Raw genomic sequence first — 14,474 nt, forward strand, 5'->3', positions numbered from 1 at the left:
GATATTATTATTATTATTTTTTTTATATTATAGACGAATTAAAAATGAAATTTCAGATTAGCCCCTTTTTCGATCCAAAAAAAAATCATGTTTTTACCTGCCATATGTTACTCCGCGTCATGTTTTACGGCCTGATCAAATTAGTTTGCAAGACATGTCGACTTTTAAGTTTTAACAGTACAGGCGAACATAAAATGTTAAAAAGTGGCGAGTTCGAGGATATATTTCGTGAATGATAAGATTTGAGGACGGAAATCATTTTAGTGATAAAGTTTAGGTACATAAAATGTAATTCTCCCTCACAATAAAAGATTGTAGTGCTAATCAAACTACAAATAAAATCCAACGAATATGACCAACCAAACGAGTATCACATTCGATTTCATTCTCGACTCCACACAACCACGAGAGTCGAAAACATTATTAGAAGTTTCAAAAGAATGTCTCCACACAGTAAACGGAATTTACAACACGGAAACGATAGAACAATACCATCGACGTAAAACGATGAAAAAACAAATTACAAAATACAGATATATATCCCAATAATTAGAACAAACAAAATACACTGCAAAAGAATCAAAAATTACCTACAAAAGTTTCTCAAAATACATAATAATCCGAACAAGCTCTGTCAGAAGTAGTAGCTCGAATCCAGACAAATTCGACGATATAAACAATAACAAAATGGGGTCGGGGGGCATAATTTATACTTACTAACCCTCAGCATAGAACAAAGGTTGTAAGAAGAATAGCAATGCCACATAGGATTGTGCTGGCAATGAGTGTACGCGGCCCCCCGTTAGCCGGGGTGGGACCCGGTGCTGTGGTGCCGGGGCCCGTTTCTGTGGTGTTGGGCCTCACGATGACAGCTGGCAAGGGAGGTTCGGCCACGTCATCCTCTGTCAGGACCGGACTTGGAGCCTCGGCTGGAGGCAAGAACTGACTTGTCATCAGTGTAAGAAGACCGCCAGGCTGGACGGGTGTCATGTATAACGGGATGTCTTTGTACCCTAAACAACGGTTCCCTGTAAATCAATAAAAAACAACTGAGCGTTAGAGACAGTACTGCATGCGTTTGGAAGCTATTTTCGGGGAAACAGTTTAGTGTTTTTTTTTAGCAATTAAACAATGTACGAAGATACTTGGAGAGATAATTTCGAGAGAAGAATTTGAGCCTTTAACGCCATTCCATTAACTTGAGACAAAACTAGTATTTGTTTGTACATTCTATCAATCACGATTCATGCCTAAAGGGTAATTTGGAAGAAGTTTTTGATTTTTTCTATTTCTTTCTTTTCTGCAAAAAGATTTTGTAGTCCGATTTCAAAAATCATGCAAACACAACTTCATTTTGGAGAAAGAGTGGAAAGAAAAAAAAAGAGGACTTACTTTTGTATCTAGCAGCGGTGGCAGGGTAGTCAGTTATTACACCGTTGATTTCCATGTACGATACATGTGTATTAATCTCTACATACGCGTCGGAGAAAAAATCCCAAGGCTGAGAAACATACTCATTCCTGAAGAACTGCACATACACCGTAAGATTAAATGCCTGCAGCTTCGGAACAACAGGCGTTTCTCCGACTAGAAATGCCCTCTCTGTCGGAAAAACAGATCTTTTCGAAATAACCACGGAGCTAGCGAATTTTTTAATCTGCAAAATGGTGGAGTTCAAAATATCTCGAATATCTTCATCGATGAGATAAACGAGATCGTAATTGGTTGTGCTCTTGAATTTTGTGAGCACTGCACTTTCGCTGGATTTTATCATTATTTTTTTGGTGGTCTGATTGTTATAACCGGCTGTGCTTAGGGCTTCCAAAACTGCATCGGTTACACCTAAGCCTTGCTTCTGTGCTAGGTAGGCAGCATTCTGCAAAAGAGATTATGATGCTATATTCATCAGGGGCATTTTCGACATTATTATTTGACGTAAACTGTTGATCTTGAGATATTCCCTAGTTAATTACAATTTCATGACACCATAGTATTTCAAATGGGGCGATGGAATTTTTAGAGACAATGTGACAAGAGTAGGTAAAATATATATATATATATATATATATATATATATATATATATATATATACATAAAATAGAGAACTGCAGTTACAACATATATATATGTATATATACAGTAGACTCACCTCAATGCTGATCAAGACTCCAGAGACAGAAGGTGCGGTATTCGCGAACGCCAAAAAATCAGATAACTGCATTAAGGTCCCCGAATTTCTGTTTTTTGGATTGCGGAACAGCGAAAAATTCGAATAGGGATTTGAAATAGCAGCTGCATCGAAACAAAAAAAAAAAAGATAATTCGTAATTCCAAATTTCTACACGCAAACAAGTCAATTCTTACACGTGCACATGTTTCAAATTTTACTTACGTATCAATGTCTGAATTTGGGTCCATGTCAGGTTGTAGGCAAAAATTCCATCCTCTATGTTAAGGTCCGGATTAGTTATCGCAAGATTGCTGAAGTCTGATTGGGCAGCATTTGTTCTTTCCCTGAGATTGATAGATCCCAAGCAAAAAGGTACTCCATCGTTCGATATTTGGACAGGACAATCGAGAATATCTACACCGTCCGATACAGCTTTCTCATATGCCTTGTCTGTACAACCAGGATAGTCACCACTTGCTCCCTCGTTCGAGATAACCAAAATATTTGCTGCATTTATTAAAGCCAAAGCCCCCACAAAAAATGACTTAGTCTAAATTCACAGATCGAATGTGGAAATATTATCTTACATGAGATATATTGTAACTATAAAGTAAATTACAAGTAAAGTTGCTTACACTGAACGGTGTCATTTTTGCCCAAGTGAGCGAAGCAATCTGCAAGATGGAAATATTTTTATTTATTTGTTAAATCGAGACTAAGACGAGAGCAAAGAAGAAATCGAAATTATATTCGACAAACTTGATTGCATACCTATAGTTTCAGATGGAGTGATTGGGAAATCAGACAGCACACCATCAACAGAAAATTTGCCATTATCAATGAACGAGAGATACTCATTCACAGGATCGTAGCTGTAATCGTACGCAAAAGCTGCATCATTAGCAAAAGTCGATGCGAAAACTTCTAGACCAGCCTTGTGAGCGTCCACCACGAGCGAGGTGGAATTCTGCAAATACTGGTCTTTGCCAACTGGCAATATGTAAGACTTAGGGACAATTATTCCCGAGGCAAAGGTTCTGATCAATGTAAGATTATTCAGGAGCGAGCCATATGTTTGGTTGGTTGTGGGCTCCACGTCATCGGGCTGCATAAACTGGAACACGAGCTTTGTGCGGCCCGTTCTGAATCTTGCTGCAATGCTCCTCAGGAATCCCACCTCAGGCGATGAAATGTAATCAACAATCACTCTTCGAGATACAGCAAGAACAAAGCCCCTCATACTCAAATTATGTTGTCCGAAAAATGCATCGTGCTGAAACAAATTAAGCATGATTAGTAATAGATTATAAAAGTTTGACATAAAGGTTAAAAATGGATTATTTATATACCGGTATGTTTAGCCATAAGCCAAATGGTTTTGTTTGGCTAACTACATCATCAACTGTAAGAATTTGCATTAGAGTACCGTCGAAATTTGGGGCGCGAGAAAAAATCCTTTGCTTCACTGTCCGAATTATAAAATAAAGTAGTCAGCACACATATATAGCAATTTAGTCAACGAAAGGCAAATTAATAGCATATGATAAAGATGAAACTTACTGTTTACAGGTGCTAGTTCCTCGAGGGTAAAATCGACAGAAAACCATCCTTGAGTTGAGACACCATTGACATCATACGTCTTTTGACGGTTTTTGTATATGTTGTCAATGTCCGAAGCGTTTTCAAGACGCAAATCGGGGAAGCAGATTCCAGCTCCATCTTTCGTGAGCTGAACATCACACCACGCGTGTAAATTGGGCAGACCTGTCTGTACTGCTAGTGAATATGCATATAAACTCGAATCGGGGAATATTCCCGAAAATCCACCTCTCGCTATGACCAAAGGAGCATTACCTGCAAAAAACGATGGTTAAAAGGTAAGTAACTATAAATAGATGTGTATACACAAACACATACATGTGTGCCCGTGTGTAATATGTATATATATACCACTAATTCTGGCAACCGTGAAAAACTACGAATCGACTTCGGACCAGAGAGATCATAATTGACGAATACAAAAACCATATATATTTTCGTAAACCATCCGAAACTAAGTATACAGGCGAAAGTTCTCGACAAATATGTAACCATCAATTCCACCTTAAGCATGATGAAGAATCAAATGAACCACCAACATTAAGAAAAAATTACCCTAATTTTCCGGAAATCAAATTCCCCCAAATCAATCAACGAAGTAGAACCTCAACACTACATCAGAAACACACGCAAAATCAAAAACTCTGCTACTTAAAATTGCAAATTCGACAAAACAATTAACCAATAGAACCTCAACACTACTTCAGCTCCATATTTACCCACCTTATCGAAATCAAAACAAGCACAAAACACACACACACACACACACACACACAAACAGAGATCAATTACCGCTAAGCGTTTGCCATGGGCTGCCTCTGGTTCTAGATCTTTGAGCAGAAACCAAAACCGACGACGAGCAAAGAAGGAGAAACGAAAACAAGCAGAAAACCGGCCGGAACTTCAACATTGCCGGAGGCAGCTTTTCTCCGGTTGGTTAACTGATTCGAATAACCGCCGGCGGGCGGGCAGGCGGCTGAGTGAAATTGAGCTGTTCTTCTTCTTCTGTGTACTTTTCACTTCTCAGATTACTGCTCTCTCGGGAAATGTGTAGCAGAGAGAGAGAATAAATAAACAAATATTCACCGGAGAAAAATGAAGATGTTTCTCTCTCTACAGGGGCTGGATTTTAGAGAGAGAGAGAGAGAGGAAGGAGAGAGAGAGTTTCGTGTTCTGGGATTTGGTGCTTTGGCTTGCACGTTATATGTAGATAGATTTATTATTATTTAAAAAAAAAAACTCAGCTAAGTAAATTTAGTTGCTTTATTTATCATTTAAATAAATAAAGAAATGGAAGTATTTAGTTTTAATTAGTAATTAATTAATAAATTACTAATTATAAGTTGATGAACGATCATTAGGAAGACATAATTAAATACGTGTAATAATGGAAGCTGGTTGTATTTTCTACGCGTCCCAGCATTTTTATTTTCTTTTTTTTTTCCATTTTTGTTTTTTTGCTTTTGTCTGGAAGCGGCTTCTAGAGAGCTGGCCAGCTCGGCTAGTTTTTTCAACTTTGATTTTCTTTATGTATTTATTTTTTTAAAGAAAAAATATAGAATCATTCTCGAGCATAAAAGATTATTCTTTTAAATTACGCTAAATTACGGTCAGTTCCTGAGTTAAGGTGAAATAACGAAAAAACTCTTTATATTTGGGTAATTATAATAATCTCTGTTAACTATAAATCTTGTTACATATCCACATTTTGCGGTGTCAAATTTAGTGGAATCTTATAGATTATGTGAAATATGCTCCGATTTATACTCATTTTACCCCAATCGAGCTCTACATTTGAAACAAGACGATCATAAGATATGTCTCTTCGCTTATAAATATCATATTGTAATGCATCAGAAACTGCATTTTTTCACAAAACAAGTACAAACTAGAGAACATTCCACATAATCTAAAAGATTATATTAAATTTGACACCATAATAGTGAACGTGTAACAATATTTATAGTTAGTGGGGATCGTTGTAATTACCCAAATATGAAGAATTTTTCACAATTTGATTTTACCTCAAAGGATTGGCCATAATTTACCCTTTTAGTTATTAAAAGAATGTATATGGAATCACTATAGTCTGTTGGATTGAAGTTGATCGAGAATGCCGTAGAAGCTCGTGTTACTCAAGTTGTCACGACGAGTCTTAATTTACAGACACTGTTTTTAATTTATTTATTGGTTCAATCTTCATTTTTTGAGAGCATTGGCTGAGCTTATTTAATAAACAACAAATATAAAGTAAACAAAAATATAGTAAAAAATACATTTTTATGTTCAAATATAACGTTTAGAGTATCTTGCGACGTGGTTCCATTTCTTGAAATCCACCATTTCATCGATATATTAACATTATTTAACATGTTACACAAAATTCAATACAAAAATATCATTTAACATCACCATTGATTAAAGGGATTGTGAGATTTTCTTTGACGAAAAGAAATAATTCTCCACATAAGATTTTCGTAGGAACCAATTTTTTGTAAAATATAGATTGTGATTTTTTTAATCAAACTTCAAATTAACTTCCTATAATTTAAATACAATTTCACGAAAACCAAGATTAAATACAGAGTCAAATTTTATTTATCATTACAAAACCACTCGGAAATTATGTCCCTCCAACCGAAAAAAATATATTTAAAAAAACCCCAACGGTCAATGGCTTGAGCCGACAGCGCGCCCGCCGTTCCGAAGCCGAGTCTTTTATTAGGACGACAGCTAGCTGGCGACCACAACATGGGTCAGCGCTCTTCTGGCAATTACGCACGTGGCGCCCCATCATTGGACATTTTATGTGACGTCAGCCAAACGCGCAAAACGGGTCACGTTCGTTGTGGGACCCATTAAACTGGGAGCGGACCCGACCCGACCCGGTGAACGTAAAGTGGGTGTGGAATTAGCATTTTTGGAGTGGAGTGGTGGACCACTTCTATTTGGAAAAAACTTTGTATTATGATTGAATCATTAAATACGTGACAAATTGAATTTTTAATTCGAATATACAAATATATACTACGATTATTTTATTTTATTATTTGTCTGAAATATTCATAATCAAGACAAGTTTATAACAATAAATTAATAATTAATAGTAACCCTAACCCCTAATTTATTTGACTAATTATTTCCCGTGTGTAAAGATTTTTTATTTTTTAAATAATTTTTGAATATATAGTCAAATCAAAAGTTTATTTTACTATATATGCATGTTGTGTGCATGCCATATTTTTCAGATAGATTTTAGAAGAATGATATTCCACGTATGCATGTTGTGATATATTGCATTATCTATAAAAGAAATCTAGTTAAATAATATAATGGAGCATTATATTGATTATATTGATCAAACACTAATATAATATAGTAATATTATATATAAAAAAACAAGAAATGACCCTACACATTTTAATTCATGCTCACCACTAACATATTTATCATTCTTCATATTATTCATTTTCAACAAAAAAACAATAAGAATATGTGAATAAAAAATAGTGTCATTTTCCAAGAAAGCCGTTGTGTGCAGTAAAATATATTACTTCATCTCTTCCATAATAACTGTCTCTTTCAAAAAAAATTATATTCTGTGTTAGTTTAGATTTCCAATATTGTATTAAATGTATTTTTTTTATTTTAACCTTATAAAATTCAATTTTAATCATTAATTCTCTCATATAAATTATTAAATAACGATCAACGTTTTTGTAGGGTTTTTTTTTCTAAAATTAAGCCGCATTTCTTTTGTTTCTTAATAATTGTTCAACAGTGAAAATATACACTTATTTAGAAACGGTAGGAGTAATTTACTAACTTTTAAAGCAAAATTACTTAATAAAAAAAATATAATTTAAAATTAGAACAAGTATGGAAAAATATTATCATGACTTTCTTTGAGTTTACTTTATTTTGTTAGTTGCATTTTTATGGAGTGTTGTAAAATAAAAACAATATAATTATTGACTAAATATTTTTGATTTTTTTTATATGTATATTAAATCTCAAGAAAAGTTTATCTAATTTATCTTTGAAAATATTTGAAATTTGAATTTTGAGGTGTGACAAGTTGGTACTTCGAGCTAGGTGGCTCTTGGCAGAAAACATTAATTGTGGTTTTCAATTGCATAAATTTTTGGTTATTAAAAATATTATTTAGGCCTTTAAACAAATTTTAATAAATGGTTGAATAAATTAACGATTCACTGATAATTCTAAGTTTTTCTTTTTAGCTTGCATGTGAACATATGTTGTATCCAGCACATGTGATAATTTTATTTATTATACAAATGACATCAGCTATGATGCACATTTAAAAAAAAGCAATTCTTTTCATATTTATTATTATTATTTTTTTTAGGGTAAATTCCACTTTACCCCTCGTACTCTGCCCGATAATCACTTTACCCCTCGTACTCTATTTCATCGATTTACCCACTTGTACTTGTACAATTTTCCAATAGAGCCCTCTCCTTCAACTTTTGTCGCTTTTGACTCTGACATCGTTTGGTCAACTCTGTAAATTACAAAATTGCCACTGCCTATAACGCGTCGTTTCTTCTCCGTCAATATTGTCGTTTCTTCTTCTCCCACCACTTCCCCTTCCAAGATATCTCCAAATCGAAGCCCTAACTTAGCAAAAATCAAGACCAAAAAATTATCGATTCCACCTAGTGCAAAGAAAAAAATATATAAATGTGTGAAACTCTCTATTTTCTAAACTCGAGAGTGAAAATCGAAAAAAGTCAATATTTTGACTCTTGACCAAACGGCGTCAGAGTCAAAATCGAAAAAAATTGACGAAAAGAGCTATATTGGGAAATTGTACAAGTACAGGGGGGTAAATCGATGAAATTGAGAGTACGAAGTGATTCTCGAGCAGAGTACGAGGAGGTAAAGTGGAATTTACCTTTTTTTTCAATATGTAATTGTTTATCGCCTACCAATAAACGTAAGTTATACTGGGTTAACTATGTGTGACAAGCTCAATTTAACGACCGTTGGTAATGAGATTCGAACTTTGGTCAATTTACACAAATTCAATTGTTCCAACCGTCAGATCATCTTTGGGAGCCAAACCTGCTTTAATTAAACTCGATTAATGGTATTATAATTTAGAATTACTTGACTCAAAACAAGTTGACTAGGTCAATAGATGAAATTCACTATATTTTTTTACTAAAATAGGTGACCACAAGTGGCATTTATCTTTGAGGGCCACACTATACTTTTCAAAAATCCATGGCATTTTTCTTGGTCAAATGTCAATGTGTTAGGTTAGGACTATTATATAATAATTGCATAAAGAAACAAATTGAATGCTTTTTAAAAAAAGAAAAAATAAAACAAAAAGAAAGAAAAAGAAGAGAAAAAATAAATAATAATTGTATTGAATTTGATTGTTAGTGTAAAAGATGTGGGCTACTAAATGGGCCCCAGCCCAACTTAGTATTCGGGCTTTTTTATTTGTATAAAGTAGTTTGAGGAATGTTTGCCTTTGACCATGATTGAGGTCAAAGTCATTTTCTTTGTATTATTTTTTGGATAAATAACACTTAAATCCCTGTGGTTTGAACTTTATACACATGATTTCCTCGTACTTTCAATATAAGTATATGACCTTCACACCTTCACTGTAGTTTGAATTTTGTGTGCATAAATCCCTTATACTTTTAATATAAGCAAATAACCCCCATATGATATTCCACTTTTAGTAAACATATCATGCTCATTAGGAAGAAGAAATTTTTGAAAGTAAAAGGGGGTGATGTGCTTATGTTAAAATACACGGGGGGTCACGTGTTATATTGAAAGTGCAAAGGGGTGATGTGCTTATATTAAAATACAAGAGGGTTATGTGCTATATTGAAAGTATAAGGGGTAATGTGCACAACGTTCAAACTATAGGGGGTTAAATGCTATTTACCCTTATCTCTATTCTAATATTTAAAATTTCAACTTTGGCGTACAGAAGAAACTCGATAAATTGATAATCTCGCTTAAATAATAGTTTCTTCCAATCCCGACTCGGTAAAAACCTACTAAATTATTAGTTCGATAATTTAATATTTCACTAAATTTATAAAATTTTGATAGTTCTTTGTATTAATTAATAGAGGTTTCATTGTAAATGAGAAAGTAAGGGATATATACTCGAATTATAATTATCGATCTGAATAACTGAAGTTAGGTACCAATTCTCCCGATAAATTATGAATTCCTCAAACTTAGACGAAACATAAACTTGCATCAAATATCTCTTTTTGTTGTACATATTCTATCATTAAAATAAAGTAGTACAAATAAATCTATGAAACTATATCTTAACATTCTGATGACGTAAAAAATAAATCACCTAGTGTGTTGAAGCTGGGAGAGCAAAGTAGGTCACGTGCTCACGAGCTAGATAGTCCTGAGAACTTTAATTTACTCTAGGATCCTGCGAACAGAAAACACGTAATCTAAGCCGGGGGTTGATCCGGCGGAAACCCCTCCGACGCTCAAGTCAGACGTGAAGATAGTTGGTAATTGTGGAGAGAATTCCAATAGAAGAATTGAGGGAATAATAATAACGTACCTTTATAAAATGAATTTAAGTTGTATTTATACTTTATTGATTGAGCCGAGATCAATTTATCGGACCCAACCTTCTTTGGGTATGATTGGGCCTTCGTATAAATAACTATTAATTTGGGCCTGTGGCCCAGTAAATATGGGTCTATTGGGCTGGCCCAATAGGCATATCATTAAGCCCCCCACTCTCGAGTCGATGTGGGAGTGAATTGGGGTGAAGTGCCGGATCGTGTCGAGAGTAGAATTGTTTTTCGCCCTTCGTGTTTGTGTCTTGAGTGGATTTATATTTAAAGTGTTTAAATATAAGTTTGCTCCTTGTAGTAAATAATTCCTTGTGAAACAGTACAGAGGAGTATCAAGATTCACGTCGAATAAATATGGGTGAGTAATCAAATTTATTATTTTATATATCTCTCTATTTTATTTTGCTCCATATACTCCGGTGTAGAAAAGAAAATATTCTCTGGTTGAGAAGAACATCAGATAAAATAATTTATATGTCCCAAGCGGGGAAGGCGAAACAGTTGAAAATTATCCTGCGGAAGTCGATTGTAGAGACCGAGATGACTTTTGGCACCGTAGGGAAGGTAATTGGGTCGAGTTCCGGTAAAAAAGTTGCACCGGAGAAAGATATCGCGCGTTCCGATTGCACGCGATTGGGGATATCCGGAGAAATTTCTGCGGAACCAGTAGATGAAGCCGCGCGGCTCGAGGATGTGAGAAGAGCCGCGCGGTTCGGCTCCGCGCGAAGTGGAGCCGCGCACTCCATGTGTGATGTTGAAGCCGGGCACGGAGCCCGGAGTGGAATAGTGTGTGAGGAGAGAGAAGAGATAGAGAAGGGGGTAGGTGGAGATGGTGGACTTGGGGTGGGTGGTGCTGGGGTTGGTAGGGGTAGGGGGAGGGAGGAGAGAGAGAGAGAGAAGGAGTGGGTAGGTAGGGCTGGTAGGGGTAGGGATAGGGAGGAGAGAGAGAGAGAGAGGAGGAAAAGGTTAGGGGGGTAGGGTAGGGCGCGTCGCGCGGGGGGGGGGGGGGGGGGGTACCCGTGCGACGCGCGGGATGGGGGGGGGGGGGGTCTGGGCGCGTGGACGCGCGTCCGGCGCGTCCGCCGCGCGTGGGGGCGCGTGTGCGGGGGCGTGCGGGCGCGTGGAGGGGCCGTTTTCGGCCGTTTTCGAGGCGCGTCAACCTGTTTCATCTCCGGGTGATTTTTTGGCATCAAATGTTGGTATTCCTAATATTGGTGATGATGTTGGTACTAGTAGGAGACGTATTCGGTCTCAATTTGTGGACTTTGGGAGTGATAGTGAAGAATCGCTTAAGTCGAATTCTTCTAACGAGTCCGAGGGATCCGAGGTATCCGAGAGTGATGTAAATCCGGATGGAGATGTGGGAGATGGTGATGATATTCCACGAGAAGATGTCATTATAGATAAAAATAGAGGGAAGAAAATAAAACCACTTAATTTGAGTTTGGTGGATTATGATACTTCGTTAACCGAATCTCAATTCGGTGTTCTTCGTCAGCTAGTTGGGGCTCCGAGGAATATTGAGATGCTCTTACCTAAAAAAGGTGAACGATTGTATGCACCCCCCGTAGGGTTCCACACCCAATATGTCGCATATTTGACATGTTCCTCGCAGATTGTGCCTCACTCCACTCTTTTGAAGGTATGTGAGGAATTTCGGGTAGGATATAGTCAATTAACTCCGAACGTGATTCTCACGTTCGAAGCTTTTCGACAAAGAATGATCGAAGTGGGATTACCGATTAGTGTTGAGATGTTCAAGGCCTTGTTTACCCTACATCGTTCAAGTGATTTACCCTTCTTCTGCACACATCCTCGGGTTCCTTTAAAATTTTTGAAGAGCATTAACTTGAAGTGGGATAAATGGAGTACTTTATTTTTTTATGTAAGGGCTCCGACGTCCGATGTTCCCCTTGTTTGGAATCCGGTATGCGAATCTTTTAAGATAATGAAGAATATGAAGAAACGTATTAAGGAGTCGGGGTTGTGTGCTTTGGAGTTCGATCCGAGTTGTCTTATTCCAAAGGGTCAGGTGCCTACACCGTTGCGTGTAGTCTACATGTTTTATGCATATGTGCCTTATTTTGTGTTGTCTCTGCTATTCTATTTTATCCGTGAGTAAATGGTTTTTTTTTTTTTTTTTTTTTTTTTTTTTGGGTGTATTGATTTCGCGGCTCTTCGGAAGAAGGCTACTGGAGGTGCAAAAAAGCAAGCGAAGAGGGATCCTTTGAAGCAAGCGAAATCGAGTAGTAGCAAATCGCGCGAAGTGACCCGCGTGGAGGCTTCGCATGTGAGCGGAGATGATCGTAATCATATGGTTGAGGGGGATGAGCTGGATCGAGCGGTTAATAATGGGAAAGATGAGTTGGTTGAGATCGAGTATGTGCCTGCACCGAAACGGCCTCGAGTGGATCCTGAGGTTTCTCATGTGCCTCCAGGGGGTGCAGGCAAATGCCTGTTCACGTACGGGGTGAACCGAGAGGGAAAGGATTCTTTGTGGGATACGACCGATCATACTATCGCGTTGAGGAAGACCGAGGATTTTGTTGGGGAGTACGACCGAAGTCGGATGTCGGGTAAAGGTCGTGCTCATATGCTTTCGTTGGCTGGAGGAGACATGTGTCGGGTAAATTCTTTTTTTTTTTTTTTTTTTTTTTTTGCGTTTTAAATAATAAGTTTCGATAATCTAATATTATCTGTTTGAATTTTGATATAGCTTATAGCTATATGGAGGTATCTTATGGAGCAGGAGGAGCAAGTCGAGAAAAACAATGATGAAGAGCGTGCTGGTTGGGAGGCAAGGGAGAGAGAGCTAAAGGCTCAATTGGAGGCAGCGGAATCCAAACTAGGAGTGGCCGAGACTTTGCTCATTCAGAGGACCGACGAATTGGAGATTAGTAGGAGCGAGACCGAGGCGAGTAAAATTGAGCTAACGAAACTAGATCGGTGTTATGATGAGCTGAAGGAGAAGTATGATGCCGAGAAGTTTACGGGGAAGAGGTTTTTGGCTTCCTCAGCTGGAGCTGCTTACAAGGAGTCGGTTATGTTAGAAGGGGAACGTCGTTTTCAGAAGAGTGAAGTCTGTCGAGCTATGATCGAAGAACGAGCAATAGCTGGGGTTTATGCTCCTTTGGTTAGGACGTGTCGTCAGTACTTACGCAAGGTAGGTGGTATTGACGAGAAGATTATTCGAGGCATGGAGGAGGACATTCCAGATGATGGAGAGGATATTGATGTCGAGTGTACTGAAATTGCCTCGGATGCGGAAGCAGATGACCGAACTACTGAAGCTACTTCTGCTCGTAAAGTGTAGTTTGGTGTGATGTTATGTTTATTTTCTTTAGAAAAAGACTTGGTTTTATTTTTATTTTTTATTAAGTGGGTATGTCCACTAGTATTGTTGCATGCTTCATGACTTGATATTTGTTTGCACCTTGAGACGTTGAGTTTGCTATCAAAGTTATTGTTTCTTCTTATTTATTGATTTCGCACTAATGTTTTGCATATATCATTGTTCGAGATATTCTTGATGAGGGGATCAGTCTCTCAAGATTTTTTTTTTTCTTTTTTTTTTATAATTTTTTGGGGTCATGCCCTTTGCTTGGGACCTCGTAGGTCTGAGTATTGTTTAGTCCATGGCCACGTTTTAAATATGAGGACCCTGTAAATCAACATAGAAAGATTCAGATAATCCAGCTGGCCAGGCTATATGGATTATCTTAATTTCTCTACGTGTTTTTAGGGTTGGGATGATATGAATCCGTTGTAACGGTGAAGTGATATATGAACAATAACTTTGAGAGTAAAGTAGAAACTTGATTTAATCATTAATAGGAATGCGAAATGTCGTAAGCCTCTGTGAGGCGAAGGGAAATAAATCGTAAAAACAAATAAATCGAAATATCGAAAAGTAATCTATGTAACTATAAGAGTTTTATTCTTCTTCCACGTCTTCCTTGTGCTCATCCGTACTTGGTGTATGGGTAGTATGTCTATTGTCTTTGGTGTCTCTATGCCTGAAAAGTACTGGGGTAAAAAGAAAAATCAAATACTTGTATTGAAGATTTAATTGTTTCATAAGTTGGAGTGATGCGTATTT

General features: G+C 37.0%; 2 protein-coding genes across 2 annotated transcripts; one reads left to right on the plus strand and one right to left on the minus strand.

The window, feature by feature from the left end:
* Positions 1-352: 352 nt before the first annotated feature.
* Positions 353-5,280, minus strand: SVL1 (SHV3-like 1). Its single transcript, XM_012986334.2, has 9 exons — positions 4,563-5,280; positions 3,732-4,025; positions 3,521-3,636; positions 2,943-3,444; positions 2,807-2,845; positions 2,394-2,678; positions 2,151-2,293; positions 1,393-1,876; positions 353-1,028 (listed from the first exon to the last, which is right to left on the minus strand). The coding sequence occupies exons 1-9, from the start codon at positions 4,678-4,680 to the stop codon at positions 724-726; spliced, it is 2,286 nt and encodes a 761-aa protein (XP_012841788.1). The 5' UTR covers positions 4,681-5,280; the 3' UTR covers positions 353-723.
* Positions 5,281-12,535: 7,255 nt separating this feature from the next.
* LOC148768715 (uncharacterized) lies at positions 12,536-13,828 on the plus strand. The gene is made up of 2 exons (XM_088822207.1): positions 12,536-13,001; positions 13,092-13,828. Exons 1-2 carry the CDS (start codon positions 12,690-12,692, stop codon positions 13,686-13,688), a joined length of 909 nt encoding a protein of 302 aa, XP_088678333.1. The 5' UTR covers positions 12,536-12,689; the 3' UTR covers positions 13,689-13,828.
* Positions 13,829-14,474: the final 646 nt, after the last annotated feature.

This window comes from Erythranthe guttata, chromosome 8 (genome assembly GCF_056151865.1).
Source record: "Erythranthe guttata isolate IM_541 chromosome 8, IM_541, whole genome shotgun sequence".
Classification (NCBI taxonomy): Eukaryota; Viridiplantae; Streptophyta; class Magnoliopsida; order Lamiales; family Phrymaceae; genus Erythranthe; species Erythranthe guttata.